Source organism: Nelumbo lutea, chromosome 2, assembly GCF_056320005.1.
Source record: "Nelumbo lutea isolate HS-2025 chromosome 2, American lotus-T2T, whole genome shotgun sequence".
NCBI classification, from domain to species: domain Eukaryota; kingdom Viridiplantae; phylum Streptophyta; class Magnoliopsida; order Proteales; family Nelumbonaceae; genus Nelumbo; species Nelumbo lutea.
Window position 1 is genome coordinate 58,469,007 of NC_142685.1, and position 17,666 is coordinate 58,486,672.

General features: G+C 37.8%; 1 protein-coding gene across 1 annotated transcript; it reads left to right on the forward strand.

Annotated features, from left to right (window-relative positions):
* Window positions 1-200: 200 nt before the first annotated feature.
* LOC148870963 (histone H2B.7-like) lies at window positions 201-882 on the forward strand. The gene has a single exon (XM_088970972.1). The coding sequence runs from the start codon at window positions 291-293 to the stop codon at window positions 723-725; it is 435 nt and encodes a 144-aa protein (XP_088827098.1). The 5' UTR covers window positions 201-290; the 3' UTR covers window positions 726-882.
* The last annotated feature ends 16,784 nt before the right edge of the window (window positions 883-17,666 follow it).

Sequence of the window (17,666 nt, forward strand, 5' to 3'; positions counted from 1 at the left end):
AAGTCTTTTGATTTTAAAACTCGAACCCAGAAGGCCATAACAGAAGATTCCTGTACTACTCCCGCTAACCACGATTTAATCATTACCGTCCATTTCTGCTTTTCCTCATCGACGGTTCATTCCCCTCGATCCGTGTCGAAGAAAGGAAGCCAATCACATCTCAAGTCCTAATCTCTATATAAACAAGCCTCCTCGCTCACTCCTAAATCAACCAAATCGAAGAAGTTTATTGCATACCCCATAGCCCCGTAGTACTCCATTCTCCTCTAAGCCTTTTTTCAGACATTCCAATGGCGCCCAAGGCAGAGAAGAAGCCCGCAGAGAAGAAGCCAGCAGAGGAGAAGAAGGCCGAGAAGGCTCCAGTTGCAGAGAAGAAGCCCAAGGCAGAGAAGAAGCTTCCCAAGGACGCTTCCGCACCGGACAAGAAGAAGAAGCGAACTAAGAAGAGCTCTGAGACCTACAAGATATACATCTTCAAGGTCCTGAAGCAGGTTCACCCCGATATCGGTATCTCGAGCAAGGCTATGGGAATTATGAACAGTTTCATCAACGATATCTTTGAGAAGCTTGCTCAGGAGGCTTCCAGGCTTGCTAGGTATAACAAGAAGCCGACCATAACCTCTCGGGAAATTCAGACCGCCGTCCGCCTGGTGTTGCCTGGAGAGCTTGCGAAGCACGCTGTATCTGAAGGAACCAAGGCTGTTACTAAGTTCACAAGTTCTTAAGGTTCATAGGTTGGGTTATTTTATCTGATTTTGTACCTTGGATATGCTGTTAGGGTTTTTTGAATGTAAAGATTGGATCCTTTCTTTATGTGTAATTTGTGGATTCGATGAACCGAAGGACTCTATCAATGAAAAAGCGCTAATTTTTCGGTCGCAATTGCTCTGTCCCATGTGTTGTCTACAATTTTTTTTTCTATTATTTCTTTGTTCATATGATCAAACTTCTTGTAGAAGCTGTTGGTGTGCTCAAGCAAAAGTAAAGAGAAACGTTGGAATGGTTTTTAGGTAAAAAGTAAAGCGTAAGAAACATGTCGTTTTTCATCATAGTGTGTATAGAGTAGTCTTATTGCCTCCCTCCGCCCCTCGAATTGGGATCTGCTCCTCACAAAGGGCGCCTCACAGGCACACTCACCATGCTCCTCACACTCGCCATTTCGGATTTGGTCAAATCCGAAATAACTTTTCGTCCAAAACTCACACTCACCATGCTAACTGACATCACTAGTTTACTATTTTATCCTATTTTATAATATCTCAGAATTACTGTCATTCTTCAACACAAAACCTTTAACAGTGAGAAAGTATTGACTGCTTCCACATTGGCCCCCTGCTTCTCCCATCGTCTGGGAACGTGAAGATTTGAGATTGACTTCCGTAGAGAAGGAATAAAATCAGAAGAATCAGGAGGAAAGCCACCACCGACCCGACCCGATTGTGATTCTTGCAATAGTTCCTCCAGACAACTTCTTTCCACCACTGTTACTGTTGTTGGAGCTGCTACCTCCGCTTATCGGCGGCACCGCTTCGTTGAGGACGGAGGAAGCGGCGAGCCGCAGAGCCAAGTGCTAAGGAATGAATCGGCCTTAAACTTCTGCAGACTCGTTGGAATCGAGACATTCAATTGATTGAACGAGACGTTGAACTGATCAAGATTCGTTAGGCTCAGCTCCGGTATCAGACCAGTCAACTTATTGTTCTGCAGATACAGAGTCGCCGGTGAGATTGTTGAAGGACGGAAAGATCCCACCGGAGAAGTTATTCAAAGCAAGGTTCACGCGGACAAGTTTTCTTGAGTTCGAACAAGGACGACGGAATCTCGCCGGAGAAAAAATTCCCCTGCAAACATAAATTGTGGAGGTTCGTACATGCGGCTAGATCGGACGGCAATGGACCAGTGAGAGCATTAAGCCAGAGGATAAGCGTGTGGAGCTGCACCAGATTTCCGAAGATTCCTACGAGGATTTGGCCGATGAGTCCGTTGCTAGGAAGACGCAAGACGGTGACTTGGTTGTTCTCGCAAGTAACGCCTTTCCACCGACAAGGACTTTGCTAGGTCTTGTTCCTCAAGGGTGACCTTCCACCGACTGCCAACCGGAGGGCGACGAGCGCCGTCTGTTCCGCTGCAAGTCTGATTTTCCAAGGGTCGTGTTCCACAAGAGTGACCTTCCATCGACAGCCAACCGTAGGACAACGAGCGTCGTCCGTTCCACTGCAAGATCACGAGAGATAAATAAAACCCAGCTGTAGCTTCTCTGCAATTCTTTCCTCGTCTGTATTGTAATTTCGTAAGGTTTGATCGATTGATTGCAAGTTCAAGAACATCTCTCTCTAAAACCCACTATCACACTTTTTATGAAATTCACCGTAACTTTTCAAAACATCTAAAATTTACCATTCAGGGGCAATTTTGTAAACTTGCATTTAGGTTGATATGGACAATTGGAGTTAATGAATTTTAAGTTCTAAGGAATGGTGAGTTTTAAAAAATAAAATCTCACTCTAAAATTTACCATTCAGGGGCAATTTTGTAAACTTGCATTTAGGTTGATATGGACAATTGAAGTTAATGAATTTTAAGTGTCTTCTAAGGAGAGTAAGAGAATTCATAAAAAGTGATGTGGGTTTTGGACAATTTGGTTGGTTTCAATCCTTTCCTAATTCATTAATACATATATTCTTATTTTATATCAGATATTGGCTTAATCCAACTCAATCTAATATAAATTTATTACGGATAGATTAAGTTTAATTTAATCTAATAAATATTTTGGATCAAATTAGTTCAATTCAAAGTCTTGTTGGTTCGTCCAATCCATCTAAATTGATTCTGGATTAGATGGGATCCAATCTAACATCGGTCTATTGACACTCTTACTTTGGAGCACCCTTGTTAATTTTCCTTCCATCTTTACTTCTCTGGTGCCGGCGTCCGGCGTTCATTCCAACATCACCAGCGACTATCGGCACCATTGAATAGATGCAGTTTTTTTCTTCATCCCACGATCTGTTATTTCATTGCCCTTTTACTTATCTTGTATGGTGCCACAGCCACTTTTTTTATGCAGGTTCAATGGATTCTCCCCAAGAACACGTGCCTATTTTCAAGCAAAGGAAAATTCATATAGAGCTATCTTCCTTTTTTGCCATCTGTTTGATAGTTTGGGAGAAACTGAATTTTTTATGTTAATTCTGCTCCGGTGGAGGTGATCATAAGCAAGATGGAATCAACTCTGAATAGATGGGCTGCCAGTTCAAGACTTTCTGTGGTAACTCCAATTAGTCATTTCAGTGATCATTGGACTTCCGTTATTTTTTGCTGCAATATATAGGAATTTTACCTTCGAACGATGCGATTGCCGGAATGAATGCCGGTACCAGAGAAGGAAGTGGAAGACGGAAGGACAGTGAACAGGGTACTCCAAAGTTGAATCGAGAGGAAGGGTCGAGCGGGAATGGGTGCTGATTTGCCTGGCGTTGATTACCTTGAAGGGTGTGATTGTCGAACAGGGGTACTCGAAGTCGAATTGAAAGAGGGCCGAGCGGGAATGGGGGCTTTTGGGTTTTTCACTGTTTCTGAGTGAAAATTGAGTCCGCGCGCGTTAAGGAGGAGCTCGTGCGGAAGGGCAAGTGTCTCCATTGGATTGTGTCGGGTGCTGATGTAAACTCAATAAATTCACTACGAGAAAAAAAAGGCATTTAAAATAAAGATGGCAATTTTGTGAGAATTTTTGGGTATCCAATCCATCCCAACGCTAATATGGTTATTTATAAAAATCTTATAAAGTTTTGGATTTTGAATTAAAACATCATAGATATTCATAAAAGTTGATTTTGATTTATGTGTACATCGACCATTGGGGGAAGATTGATATAACGCCTACTTGTCAATCAATGGTTTATCAAATACTTTTTTTTTATTTTAAAAATAAATCAAATATAAACATTTATTTAATAAGGATAAATAGACTATACTCCCCCTAAGACAGTCATCTCCAAGTCTACTAATACCCCCCTAAGCCACATCCTACCATGGATTCCATAGATTTGGTATCAATCCATGGCCAGGATTCATTCCACTTCTAGAGTGGAGCTAAGATTTCTAAGCATGGACTTCAATGATTGATTATCATTTTGACATAAATTAATTGATTATAAGTTTTAGTGTTATAGTCAAACAGCAAATTAAAAATTTTTGATACACATGCATATAGACAAATAAATACATGCGTATAAGCATATGAGGAGAGTACAAACTGCATAAGTAAAAAAAATAAAAAGTAACCAATCATATTATAAACGCCATGTGATCTAAATGATCTATTAATTTTTCATTGGTCCATGTTTTATAAGGTATACTTATCAATACAACGTGAATATATAACATGTAATGTATCACTTTATAATTGGTTTATTTTTTTGCTTCACGGTGTAATTTCTACATCGCAGATTTTTCCATGTTTATATCATATTAATATATACAGTTATAAAATTGGGTTTGGATTGGCCAACGCCTCAACCCTATTGCAACCTGAATTTCAACCCTGGCCAAGTCTAAATTGACTTTTTTGGGTTTGGTTCAGGCTAACTCTGCCCAAGTTGAAGCCTGCTCAGGTCCTATCAAATGAAACATCTGAAGTCATTTTATTAAAATTCAAAGGTTGGTGCAAACAAACACCCTTTAAGGTTGCATTTAACATTCTTTTTAATAATATTCATGAATTATGCCATTGTAAGTAGAGATGTCAATGAATTGGGTTTGGCATGGGTTTGCTTTAATCCTAAACTGACCTTATAGTGCTTTAACCCAATCGGATCTGACCCACCTTGAAATACATGATTTTCAAACCTGACCCAACACTATAGGGTCTAACCCCATGCCAACCCGACCTGACCTGTACCATTTCAATTATGTTTTTTTAACACATTTTAAAGACCTAAAATCCATTAATTTAAGTTAGGAAATTGTTTTAAAGAATCTAAAATCTCACTTTTCCCATTAAAAAAAGAAAATCAAAATCAAAACCAACATGTAAATAAATCTTAAACTTTAACGCTATAGAGTTAGAAGTCAAAAAGTTACAAAAATACTTTGTATATATGTAGGCTATCATGACCCGGGGGTAGGTCAGCCAAAACCCGAACCAGATCCAAATCCGACTTGGATTGAATAATCAAAATCTTAACCCAATCCTAAAACCAAATATATTGACCCTAACCCAACCATATAGGGTTGGGTCAAGCAGGATTTACCATTTAATCTGACCCATTGACATCCCTAATTCTAAGGATAATTTTGGATTTCGAGTTATGAAAATGGATAGAATTGGTTCTTTTCTAGCCCCAAAATTCATTTTAAGACTTGATGCTTTGGAATTAAAATAACTAGTAGAGGGAGAAATTAAATTATTGTATAGAAAAAAAAAAAGAAGTTGAGAAGTTATTTTTTTAGTGAGAGCATCTTAGAAAAAAAAGTTACTTAAAATAAATCAAAATTTATATCTAATTTATTTTGCTAACATTGATTTCCTGGATGCATCTCTTCTTAAATTGATCCAACAACAACAACATGCAACAGAGGAAAACACCAAACTTCAGCTTTCCATTACTCTATCATCTTCACCAACAAAAATGAAAAAGAGTTGAGAATCAAGAATTCCATTGCTTGCATGGAAACATAGTCATATGCAATTTTTCCTGTTAATAGTTGCTGTGCCTTTTGTTTGCTTCTATTGCTTGCATGGAAACATAGTCATATACAATTTATACAGTTTTTCATAAGTTTTATTTTTACTATAGAAAAAAGGACATAAAACTATATAGGGGGGGAGTCCCTGTCAATGGTGGTTGGCTCATGCTCACTTACTTTTTGCAAGCCCTGCAAGCTCTCTGATGATGGGAGGCTTAGTTGTAGACTAATGATGGCTTCCAATGTGAGGCTTCTGGTTATTTGTAGCCTGATGATGGCCATTAGTAGTCTTGCAAGCCTACTAATGTAGTAGGCTTAATTGCTAGTGTTGTTGGTGACAAATTCTTCTAGTGGATTGGTTCTGCCGGAGCCATTATTCTTGCAATTTATACATTTACAAATTGATCTGGTACTGTTCTGGAAAGTGCAGGTCTCTCTCTTTTTGGAACTCTTTTTGTGTGCATGCGTGTCTGTTTATTGTTTGTGAGGAACAATTTGCCTCAGTAACCTCATCTTCAATAAAAAATCATATGAAAAAAGTCAGCAGCCAGTTGCTTCAAGTGAAATATGCAACTCCAATTTTTCTCTTGGTTCCTGTGCAGAAGTCAAACAAGAATTTGAGGAAAACTGCTCAGTTCAGGTCTACATTGTCCAAGATTGCATACCAAAGTATCCAGCAGTGCTTAGGAATGCTGACTTAGTACAAGCAGAAGAACTCTTTAATCAGTCTTCAGCTGTGAATAATTTCTTGAGGGACAGCAGGTGTGATTCCTTGTTTTTTTATCGATGTACCTATTTTTCATATTATTCAGTGACAACCGAAGGAAACAATGATTTTTGAATCGTTGATGTAATTCTAAGTTTCTAACGTGACACCGATTAATCGGCATCGATACCAAACATGTTGCTATTTTATGAAGCTTCTGTTAGGAATTGATGCTGTTGCTCCAAAAAATAGTGGCACATCAGCATTACATTGGAAAAAATAGTGATTCAGAAAATGTCAATATGTTTGAAATCATTTCTCATGGAAAAATAGTATTTCAAGTCACACTTTGGAAATCGAAAATGTATGGTTTGGAGTAACGCCGAATTCAACGTTTTCTCATATTGGAGATTGTTGCTACTAACGAGAAACGATACGTATCAGCCAATACGGGTTGATACATGTCAATACTTTGAACTTTAGGTGTTGTTGCACCAAAAAATGTCTTACTTGGCAGTAACATTTTCAAAAAAACAAAAAACTGTTTTCTCTGAAAATGATGCCCCCAACCCACACATATAGGAAACGGATTTCCAAGAAATCAAAATCAGAGTATTAAGGGGTAATTTTTGTTGACATATCGATCCCAATAATGTAAGAATGTTGTGGCAATTGCATGTTTTTTGACAAGTTATTTGTAATTTTTGTACCAAACACATTTTTTAACAAAATCAATGATTTTTCAAACGGTTCTAAACTACTGATTCTTGAAAGGCCATCAAACCACAGGTATATACCACGTCCATGTAAATTAGACCAAATTCAAAAACATAAGCCTGAACGATATGTTGGGCCCAACCTATTATGGGATATTGACCCATATTATAACCCATTCTTCTTCAGCCAACTGTTTTTTTTTTTCAAAAAAAAAAAAAGAAAAAAAAAACAAAAACTAGGGTTAGATTTTCTTTTGCGCGCGGCGTGTTGAAAAGAGAGAGGAAAAGAGAAAAATCGAAATACTGTGCAGATTTCTCAGTGCGCAGAATTCATCAAACGGCCGGAACTTTCCGATCCACCATCCGATCGAGCAGAAATTTGGACAGTAAGTGGATAATTCATTTTTCTTTATTCTGAACGATCGGATCTTTGATTGGAGCTCTGAATCTCCGGTTATTTGAGGTCGAACAGAAGCAACTCGTAGTTGTTCGGAAAAAAAAAAACATTTCGCGGCAGTCTTCATCAATTTTATGATCAAGGGTCATTTGTGGTTCGATTTGGCTGAAATTTGGTGGGATGGTTCTAAACTCATAGACCTACGATCGGAACGGTGGAGATCTGATTTGGAGTATTGAAGGTCTCCATGTTGTGGCCTGAACAGTAGCCGCGTTTGTGAGTTTTTCTGACGGTTATTTTCACCGCTTTTGGTATTCTCGTTTGTATGTTTGACAATCTGTATTTGCTCTAAGTTTGGGAGCATATTGTGGTGTTTGAGTTGCTGTAATTGTTACCTCAAGTTATTAGTGGAGATTTTTGGTTGGGTGTCCTTGGCCCCGTGGTTTTTACCCTTCACATTAAAGGGGTTTTCCATGTTAAATATCGTGTGTCTCTTTTTGCTTGGCTTATGATTGTTTTTGTTGATATCTTGTTTGGAATTGTGATAGATGAATATCTACAAGTTTTTATTTTTGGAAGAGAAATAGTTTGTGGATAAATTTAGTTTCTTTCCAACAAAGTGGCATCAGAGCCAAGTTATTTGTTTGTGGATTTGTTTGATTGCATGATGGAGCCTAATTATGGTAGAATGATTAGTTTGAATGGCACCAATTACTACAAGTGGAGAGGAAAAATGAAGGATCTATTATTTGTGAAAAAGTTACATTTACCAGTTTTTTCTACTCAAAAACCTGAAAATAAATCTGATGAAGAATGGGCTTTTAAGCATGAGATGGTTTGTGGCTTTATTCGACAATGGGTAGATGATAATGTTTTGAATCATATTGCTAATGATTCGCATGCCAGAACCTTGTGGGATAAGCTTGAGACTTTGTATGCCTCTAAATCTGGGAACAATAAATTATTTCTGTTGAAACAGGCTATGAATTTGAGGTACAAGGAAGGTACTCCTATTTCTGATCACATAAGTGAATTTCAGGGGTGCTTTGATCAATTGTCCGACATGGGTATAAAATTCGAAGGTGAAATTTTGGGACTTTGGTTGCTTAATACTCTACCTGACTCTTGGGAAAATTTGCACGTGACTTTGTCCAGTTCTGCTCCTGGTGGTGTAGTGACATTAGAATATGTAAAAGCTATTGTTTTGAATGAAGAAGTCAGACGACGAACTCAGCAAGCATCATCTTCTCAATCAGAGGTTTTGATTACTGAAAACAGGGGGAGAAGCAATGATAGAGACCGAGGACAAGGTAACAAAGGTAAAAGTAACGTTAGAAGCAAATCAATGTCTAAGTACAAAAACCTTGAATGCAACTATTGTGGTAAAAAGGGACATACCAAAAGATTTTGTTTTCAGCTGAAGAAAGACAATAAAGGTAACAAAAGTAAGGAACAAAATAAAGATAATGACAATGATGATCGTGTTGCCACCACCACTATAGGTGATCTTGTGATTATCTGTGATGAGAATTTGATTAATATTGCTTGTGATGAGACAAGTTGGGTTGTTGACAGTAGTGCCTGTTTTCATGTTACATCGAGAAAATATTTTTTCACATCTTATACTTTAGGTGATTATGGGGTTTTAAAGATGGGTAATAATGGTTTGTCAAAGGTGATTGGCATTGGAACTATTTGTCTAAAAACAAGTAATGGGACTGAATTGATTTTGAAAAATGTCAGGCATGCACCAGACATTCATTTGCATCTGATTTCTACCAGTGTTCTTGATGATGATGGTTATGTTAGTACCCTTGGTAATGGACAATGGAAACTCTCGAAAGGTTCTTTGGTTGTGGCACGTGGAAAGAAGTGTTTTGGTCTGTACTGGACCAAGACTTCAGTTTCCATTGATGGTGTGAATGCAGTTGAGTGTGATAACTCATCACAAAAGACTAAGCCACATCAGTGAGAAGGGACTTGATTGTTTGGCGAGGAAGAATCTACTTTCAGGTTTGAAAGGTGCAAGGTTAGAAAAGTGTGCTCATTGCTTGGTTGGGAAACAAAATAGAGTCTCTTTCAAGAGCCATCATCCCTTTAGGAAATCAGAGTTGCTTGAGTTGGTGCATTCAGATCTCTATGGTCTGATGAAGACAAAAACATTTGGTGGTGCATTTTATTTTGTTACTTTTATTGATGATCATTCAAGGAAACTTTGGGTTTATGTCTTGATGAGTAAAGACCATGTACTTGGTGTCTTTAAGCAGTTTCAGGCTTCTGTTGAGAGTGAAACAGGGAAGAAACTGAAATGTATTCGCACTGATAATGGTGGTGAATATTGTGGACCATTTGATGAGTACTGCAGGCAGCAGGGCATTAGACACCAAAAGACGCCCCTAAGACTCCTCAGCTTAATGGCCTGGCAGAGAGGATGAACAGGACGTTGATGGAAAGAGTTAGATGTTTGTTTTCAGAAGCAAAGTTTCCTGGATCTTTTTCGGGTGAGGCTTTATATACTGCTGCACATGTTATTAATTTATCTCCTGTTGTTGCTTTGCAAGCTGATGTTCCTGACAGGGTGTGGTACGAAAAATATGTATCCTATGACCACTTACGTGTCTTTGGCTGTAAAGCATTTGTGCATGTGCCAAAAAATGAAAGGTCCAAGTTAGATGTCAAGACAAGACAATGTATCTTCATTGGCTATGGTCATGATGAATTTGGCTATAGATTGTATGATCTAGTTGAAAAGAAGCTTGTAAGAAATCGTGATGTTATTTTTATGGAGGATCAGACCATTGAGGATATTGATAAGGCGGAGAAATTAGAGTCTTCAAGTACTGATGGATTGGTTGATCTTAATCCAGTTCCTGAGACACATACGCCCAGTGTAGCTGAGTTTGGTAATCATGATGATGGTCAGAATCATATTCATGATGATTTGGTTGAAGATAATGATGATGATGTTGCTGATGATATTGATGCTTCTACTAATGGTGCTATTGGTGAACCTGTTGCACCACTTAGAAGGTCTTCTAGACAGCATATTCCCTCTACTTGCTATTCGTCTAATGAATATGTGCTTCTCACTGATAGGGGAGAACCTGATTGCTACAAAGAGGCTATGGAGTCTGAGCACTAGAAAGAATGGGTTGCCGCTATGAATGATGAGATGAAATCTTTGGTTGACAACCATACTTTTGAGCTGGTCAAGTTGCCTAAGGACAGGAAAGCTTTGCAAAATCGGTGAGTTTACAGGTTAAAAACTGAGGAGAATACTTCTAATCCACGATACAAAGCTAGATTAGTTGTCAAAGGCTATCGTCAGAAAAAGGGAATTGACTTTGAGGAGATTTTATCGCCTGTTGTCAAAATGTCTTTATCCGAGTTGTTCTTGGTTTGGCAGCCAGTCTTGATTTAGAGGTTGAGCAGATGGATGTAAAAACTGCTTTCCTTCACGGTGATTTGGAGGAGGAAATTTACATGGAGCAACCAGAAGGTTTCGTGGTGAAGGGTAAAGAAGACTATGTCTGCAGATTGAAGAAAAGTCTATATGAGTTGAAACAAGCCCCGAGACAATGGTACAAGAAGTTTGAGTTTGTTATGATCCATTAGGGATTCAAGAAGACAACCTCAGACCATTGTGTTTTTGTGCAGAAGTTTTCTGATAATGACTTCATCATTTTATTGCTTTATGTCGATGACATGTTGATTGTTGGTCATAACTGTTCTAGAATTGACAGGTTGAAAAATGAGCTTAGTAAGTCTTTTGCAATGAAAGACATGGACCAGCAAGACATATACTTGGCATGCCGATTACTCGTGACAGAGAGGCCAAAAAGTTGTGGTTATTTCAAAAGAAATATATTGAGAAAATACTTCAGCAGTTTCATATGGATAAGGCTAAAGTGGTAAGTACACCTCTTGCTTTACACTTTAAACTTAGTACTGGACAAACTCCTAGTGATAAAGAAAAAGGAGAAATGCAACGTATTCTTTATGCATCTGTAGTAGGAAGTTTAATGTATGCAATGGTTTGCACAAGGCCTGATATAGCTCATGCAGTTGGTGTTGTTAGTCGTTTTCTATCCAATCCAGGTAGAGAACATTGGACTGTTATGATGTGGATATTGAAATATCTCCGGGGTACTTCTACTTTAAAACTCTGTTTTGGAATTGGGAAACCTATTCTTTGTAGTTTTACAGATTCAGACATGACTGGGGATGTTGTTTCTAGAAAGTCTACTTCTGGTTATTTGATTACCTTTGTAGGGGGAGCTGTGGCCTGGCAGTCTAGGTTGCAGAAGTGTGTTGCATTGTCTACGACTGAGGCTGAGTTCATCGCTATTACTGAAGCATGTAAGGAGTTGCTGTGGATGAAAAAGTTTGTGCATGAACTTGGTTTCACTCAAAAGATGTATGTCTTATATTGTGATAGTCAAAGTGCTATTCATCTTGGTAAGAATCCAACATTTCATAATAGATCAAAGCATATTGATGTAAGATATCATTGGATTCGAGATGTTTTGAACTTCAAGTTGATTGAACTTGAAAAGATTCACACTGACAAAAATGCTACTGACATGATGACAAAAGTGGTGCTTCGAGAGAAGTTTGAACTGTGCGCCGGAGCAGCCGGCCTTAAATTTGCATAGTTGCCTTTTTTGAAGTGTCTCCCTTCTCTCATGGGCTGGAGGGGGAGAATTGTTGGGCCCAACCCATTATGGGATATTGACCCATATTATAGTCCACTCTCCTTCAGCCAACTGTTTTTTTTCAAAAAAAAAAAAGAAAAGAAAAACAAAATTAGGGTTAGATTTTTTTTGCGCACGGCGTGTTGAAGAGAGAGGAAAAGAGAGAAATCGAAATACTGTGCAGATTTCTCAGTGTGCAGAGTTCATCAAACGGCCGAAACTTTCTGATACACCGTCCGATCGAGCAGAAATTTGGATAGTAAGTGGATAACTCATTTTTCTTCATTCTGAACGGTCGGATCTTTGATCGGAGCTCTGAATCGCCAGTTATTTGAGGTCGAACAGAAGCAATTCGTAGTTGTTCGAAAAAAAAAAAACATTTCGCGGCAGTCTTCATCAATTATTTTGATCAAGGGTCATTTGTGGTTCAATTTGGCTGAAATTTGGTGGGACTGTTCGAAACTTACAGGCCTACGATCGGAACGGTGGAGATCTGATTTGGAATAGTGAATGTCTCCATGTTGTGGCCTGAACAGTAGCCGCGTTTGTGAGTTTTTCTGACGGTTATTTTCACCGCTTTTGGTATTATCGTTTGTATGTTTGAGAATCTGTATTTGCTCTAAGTTTGTGAGCATATTGTGGTGTTTGAATTGCTGTAATTGTTACATCAAGTTATTAGTGGAGATTTTTGGTTGGGTGTCCTTGGCCCCGTGGTTTTTACCCTTCACATTGGAGGGGTTTTCCACGTTAAATATCGTGTGTGTCTCTTTTTGTTTGTCTTATAATTGTTTTTGTTGATATCTTGTTTGGAATTGTGATAGTTGAATATCTACAAGTTTTTGTTTTGGGGAGAGAAATAGTTTGTGGATAAACTTAGTTTCTTCCCAACATGAATCCCCTTCCATAATCAACCTTGTGTTTCCTTGGCTTTTTGTACCCAAAAACAACAGCCATTAACCCTGCCCTAACTGAATCACCTTGCCCGATTGGCCCCGTAAACAATCCACATATGTTCCCCCTTCATCCGGAATCACTCCTCAACCTCTGAAGAAATCTTCTACATAAAATATGAAAAAATCTTCAAGGTCTTCACCTAATGTGCTACCCTTAGAGTAACAATCTCAATAATTGCCTCCTTATTCTTCTACCAATAATCTAACTTCCTTCAACAAGTATCTAAATTTCCATGTTCCCAGTACATTATTCCTCAACAAGGTCTTCACCAAATGTTGGTCTCAGCTATCCAGATTCTTGGGAAGGGTGGATCAGATACAGACCTAGCCTTAGAATGCAGCCCTTGTTCTCAGGCTTGTTGAGACCACACCTTGCATTTTGTACATGAGCGCATGGACCAACTATATCTTCTGCTACCTTTTTTTTTTATAGTAAAAAACAGTTGCTACTTGGTCAATGTTTTTTAGGAGTGTCACAAATGGGGGAACTTCCTTGACCTTATTTGGCAGAAATTATATCAACATTTGGGGAAATTATATCAACTTAGGTCCATACTTTTGTAGTCACTACTTTTTGTTGTACATGACTGGTTTATGGTATTGGTAACTAATATTTCGCACTGGATGTACCAACTACCAAGCTAACCTAATGCAATAACAAATTTTGGTAGTCTTTGTCAATGGTCAAAAGCTGAGAATGTCCTGAATTTGGGCCCTTTTGATAATAGTTAAATTTAGCCAAACTTAATGACTTATTGCTTTGTCTTTTAGTAGATGGTCATGAACAATAAATGGTGAACTTTGATTGCAATGCCAATCTGAACCAGATATAGCACCCAGTTCAGTTTTGCATCCGTTTGTAACTATGATTCACATTTGTTGTTGATGTTAAATTTGTACTCATTGGCAGTACAAATTTTGCATCTAAACCACCTTCCTCCTGCCTTACTTCTTATTTTATTCCTCACAAACAAACAAAGCAAAGTCAAAATGAAACAAAAGTAAACCAGAATTTACACAGCCCATTTGCACTCCCATGCACTTTGCACTGTAAACAAACAGAGCTTTATGTGTGTATCTACACTTTGCTTTTCCAAAGTCACTATGTTAGGCATCCATTATGTTGAAATGACACATGTAGTTATTGATAAAAAAAGTGACACCCGTAGTTTGTACTTGTAGAACAACACTATTGCATGATGTGAATTTTGGATGTGAACTAATGGATCATATACTATTTGATTTTACTTAACCATTAGGTCTAAAAATCTTCAATGCAAATGCTTTGGTGTGACCTCTTTGATCCATAAATGTATCCTTGTTACAGAAGATGAATGTTTATCTTAATTTCCTGTATATGATATCTTATAAATAGGCCCTCTCTTTTCTTAAGTTTGAGAAGGGTAACCAAATGCTAGAAGATTATATGAAGTCTTTTAATGAAGCAGTTGCAGTTTTTTGGCATGCTAGAATGTATGTTGAAGATGATCAATTTAGCTGTTGATCTATTATCAATTCTTATTGTTTCCCCTAATGAATGGAATTGATCTGTCACTCTTTTTTATGTAGATAAGATGCTGGCTCAAAGATTTCATTTGGGGTACTTGAGCTGAAGTTGAATCTGACTAGTAGGCTGTACCTGAGTTGTTTATGTTACTTCACTTCTTCCTCATAAATTTGATGCTCCATTTGACATTTCGTTCTCCTCAAGGGGAAGAGCTGGAGTATGACCTTCGAAGAGCATGACATGTCCGAATATAAAGAAATATAGAATTTTTGGGGGCATTCAAGTTGCATTCGATACTAAGGCTTTGTTTCAATCCAAAGAAGGTAGATATTTTTCAATATGAAATATTTTATTTATATTTCAATAAAAAAAAAAAAGAACTTAACCCTCTATACCTTGAAATCTTAAATATGTATCAGTCCACAAAATTAAGTAGTGTTTTGATGCAAGACTAGAAATGAGCTACCTTCCAAAGCTTGTTTTGAAGGTAAGAATCATGCAACATGTAATTAGATGATTAAAGATATTTTATGTAATTAGATGATTAAAGATATTTTATTTTTGAAAATTTGTAGTTACTAATTTGACTATTTTTTTTCTTTTTGTTGTATTATTTTTTTCTTGTAGGTTGTGGAAGAAAAAGAATGCAGATGGTATTAAGATGAACTACTTTTTTTCTTTTCTTAGAGTAGTAAGTGAATTGTTTTTTTTTTTTTTTATTTCATATGTTTTTGTAGATGGATTGTTCTTTTTTCTTTGAATTTGTATCAATTAATATGAAATAATATTCAGAAACAATGGCTATCAATTAATATGAAATAATTTGTATCAATTAAAGGCGGTCACAAGTGCCTCTAAATAAGACAACCAATACTTTTAGTGGCAATTACAAATGCTACCATAAAGTATAAGTAGTATTCTTAAAATTTTTTTTAGAAGCAAATAAATTTGCTTTAAATTTAATTCAAATGCCTCTAAAAATGTACATTTGGTGACATTCATATATGACTATATGATGCTTTTTAGCAACAATGCTTTGGAGGCATGATTATGTGCCTCAATATTTTATTTTTTGGGGCATTAATCAGATATGCCTCTATAACATTTAGAAGTTAGACATTTAGAAGCAATCACCTAAGTGCCTCTAATTCTTTTTAGAGGCATTTTTTTCTCTTTTAGAGTCATTTTTTTGTTGTCTCTGTAGTACTTTTTCTAATAGTGTAATAAAAATGGTAATAAACATCATTAATATTAATTAATTATATATATAATAACTTCCCCATAATTAATGCAGGGTCATTCACTAATTTAAATACAAAATGAATAGAATTAAAGGTGGGATCCCCCAAGTTCCCTAGATTTGGTTCCAACACATAGTAGTACCGTTATCCAATAACTTTGAGATGCTTTTGTCTTAGACAGGTAGCTTGGGTACATAAAGTCAAAAATAAATAATTAAGTTTACTTGTCTTTGAAGTAACTGATGGAGGGTGATTTGACCCGATCCCTTGGGACAGTGACACGTGGACATGACTCAGTATAACTAACAGTTCAGCATCACAGCCTGATCGCGACTAAGTAACGGGCCTGTAGGACAGCTCGCTACGTCATAGCTCACTACAGGGAGAGCCCGCTACAACGCGAGCTCAAGGACCCCCAATGTACTGAAAGGGAATACTCCAAGACAAGTCTATCTCGGCACGCGAACTAGGATAACCAGCTCACTCCAATACTTAGGCAGAAAAACTGCCTAAGGGGCCATTTCAAGAGAAATCTCCTCGCAGTACCCTTAGGAGCTCGCTACAAGGTAGCTCGCGACAGGATAACTCACTACAAGGCAGCTCACTACTAAGCAACACGATGTTTTCAGGAAACTTCTATTTGACAAGACCGTACCCGTCAGATTGCGCCACGTCTCATGACCGACGACGCAGTCCCTACCAGTCTGACAAGTCTGCGCCCACATCTCTTGACAGGTGGTGGTGTGTCTGTCCTTCCGGGACGTGTCACTCAGTCGATTGGGTAGTACACTGCAACGGTTACCTGTGTAGCCCTGACAGATAACGGCTGCGACAGAGGTCCAGTGGTGGTTACGCCCGATTTGACAAGAACACTCATATATAAGAGCCCCCTAGTTGAAGGGAAGAACTCTCTCTGGAATATCTAAAGATCTAATCTTGAACTTATTCGAACTTTCTCTCGAGCTAACTCAGTGATCTAGCGTGACCTATACTCTTAACCTTCTTTGCACTCTTCACTGTTTTCTCCAGTGTTCTAACTTAAGCATCGAAGTATTCCCACCGAGCAAGTCCCCGGGAATCCTTCATCGTTCTCTTCTTAGGTATTGTCCATGACCAGCGAGGAGCCAGTCAGCTGCCAGGTAGGAATGCCCGGATTGCACAGCATCAATAACCAACATGGATAAGGTGGGAGGCTATTAATTAAGTTCACCAGAATTTCTTCTTTCTTAAAACGGAAGTAGAAGAGGATACGCCTCCCTCGAACAAAAGAATCCCTAGACCCTTAGCAAGAAAGAGATAGCTAACAAAGCAAGAAGACGATGAGCAACTTTTGTTTTTCTAGAGAAAACCTAGCACTGAAAATGGAAAGCAAAATACATCGACAAAAAAACCATCAACCGAATACAAAACGTCTGCACATAATGAGAGAAAAAACACTACTTCAATAGTGGTAGATCTTTGGATGCAACATTGGTTGCAACCATCTCCATAACATTTCACGGGGTGGTGTTAAGAGATGCCCCTGTTAATTTGGAGTCATTCCATTCAATTTCCCAATAAAAAAGGAAACCGATTTTAAAAAAAACTACAAAATTCTAAAGGGATTGGAAAGCAAAAAAGAGAGTAAGATGATGTGGACAACTACATGAAATATAAAGGTGGGGTTACAACATGGGTGAGACCAACCTAATCCAACCCAATTGGATTTAGTATTATTAAGTTTTAGCTAACTTTTATTATTTTATAATAGTTTTTTTTATT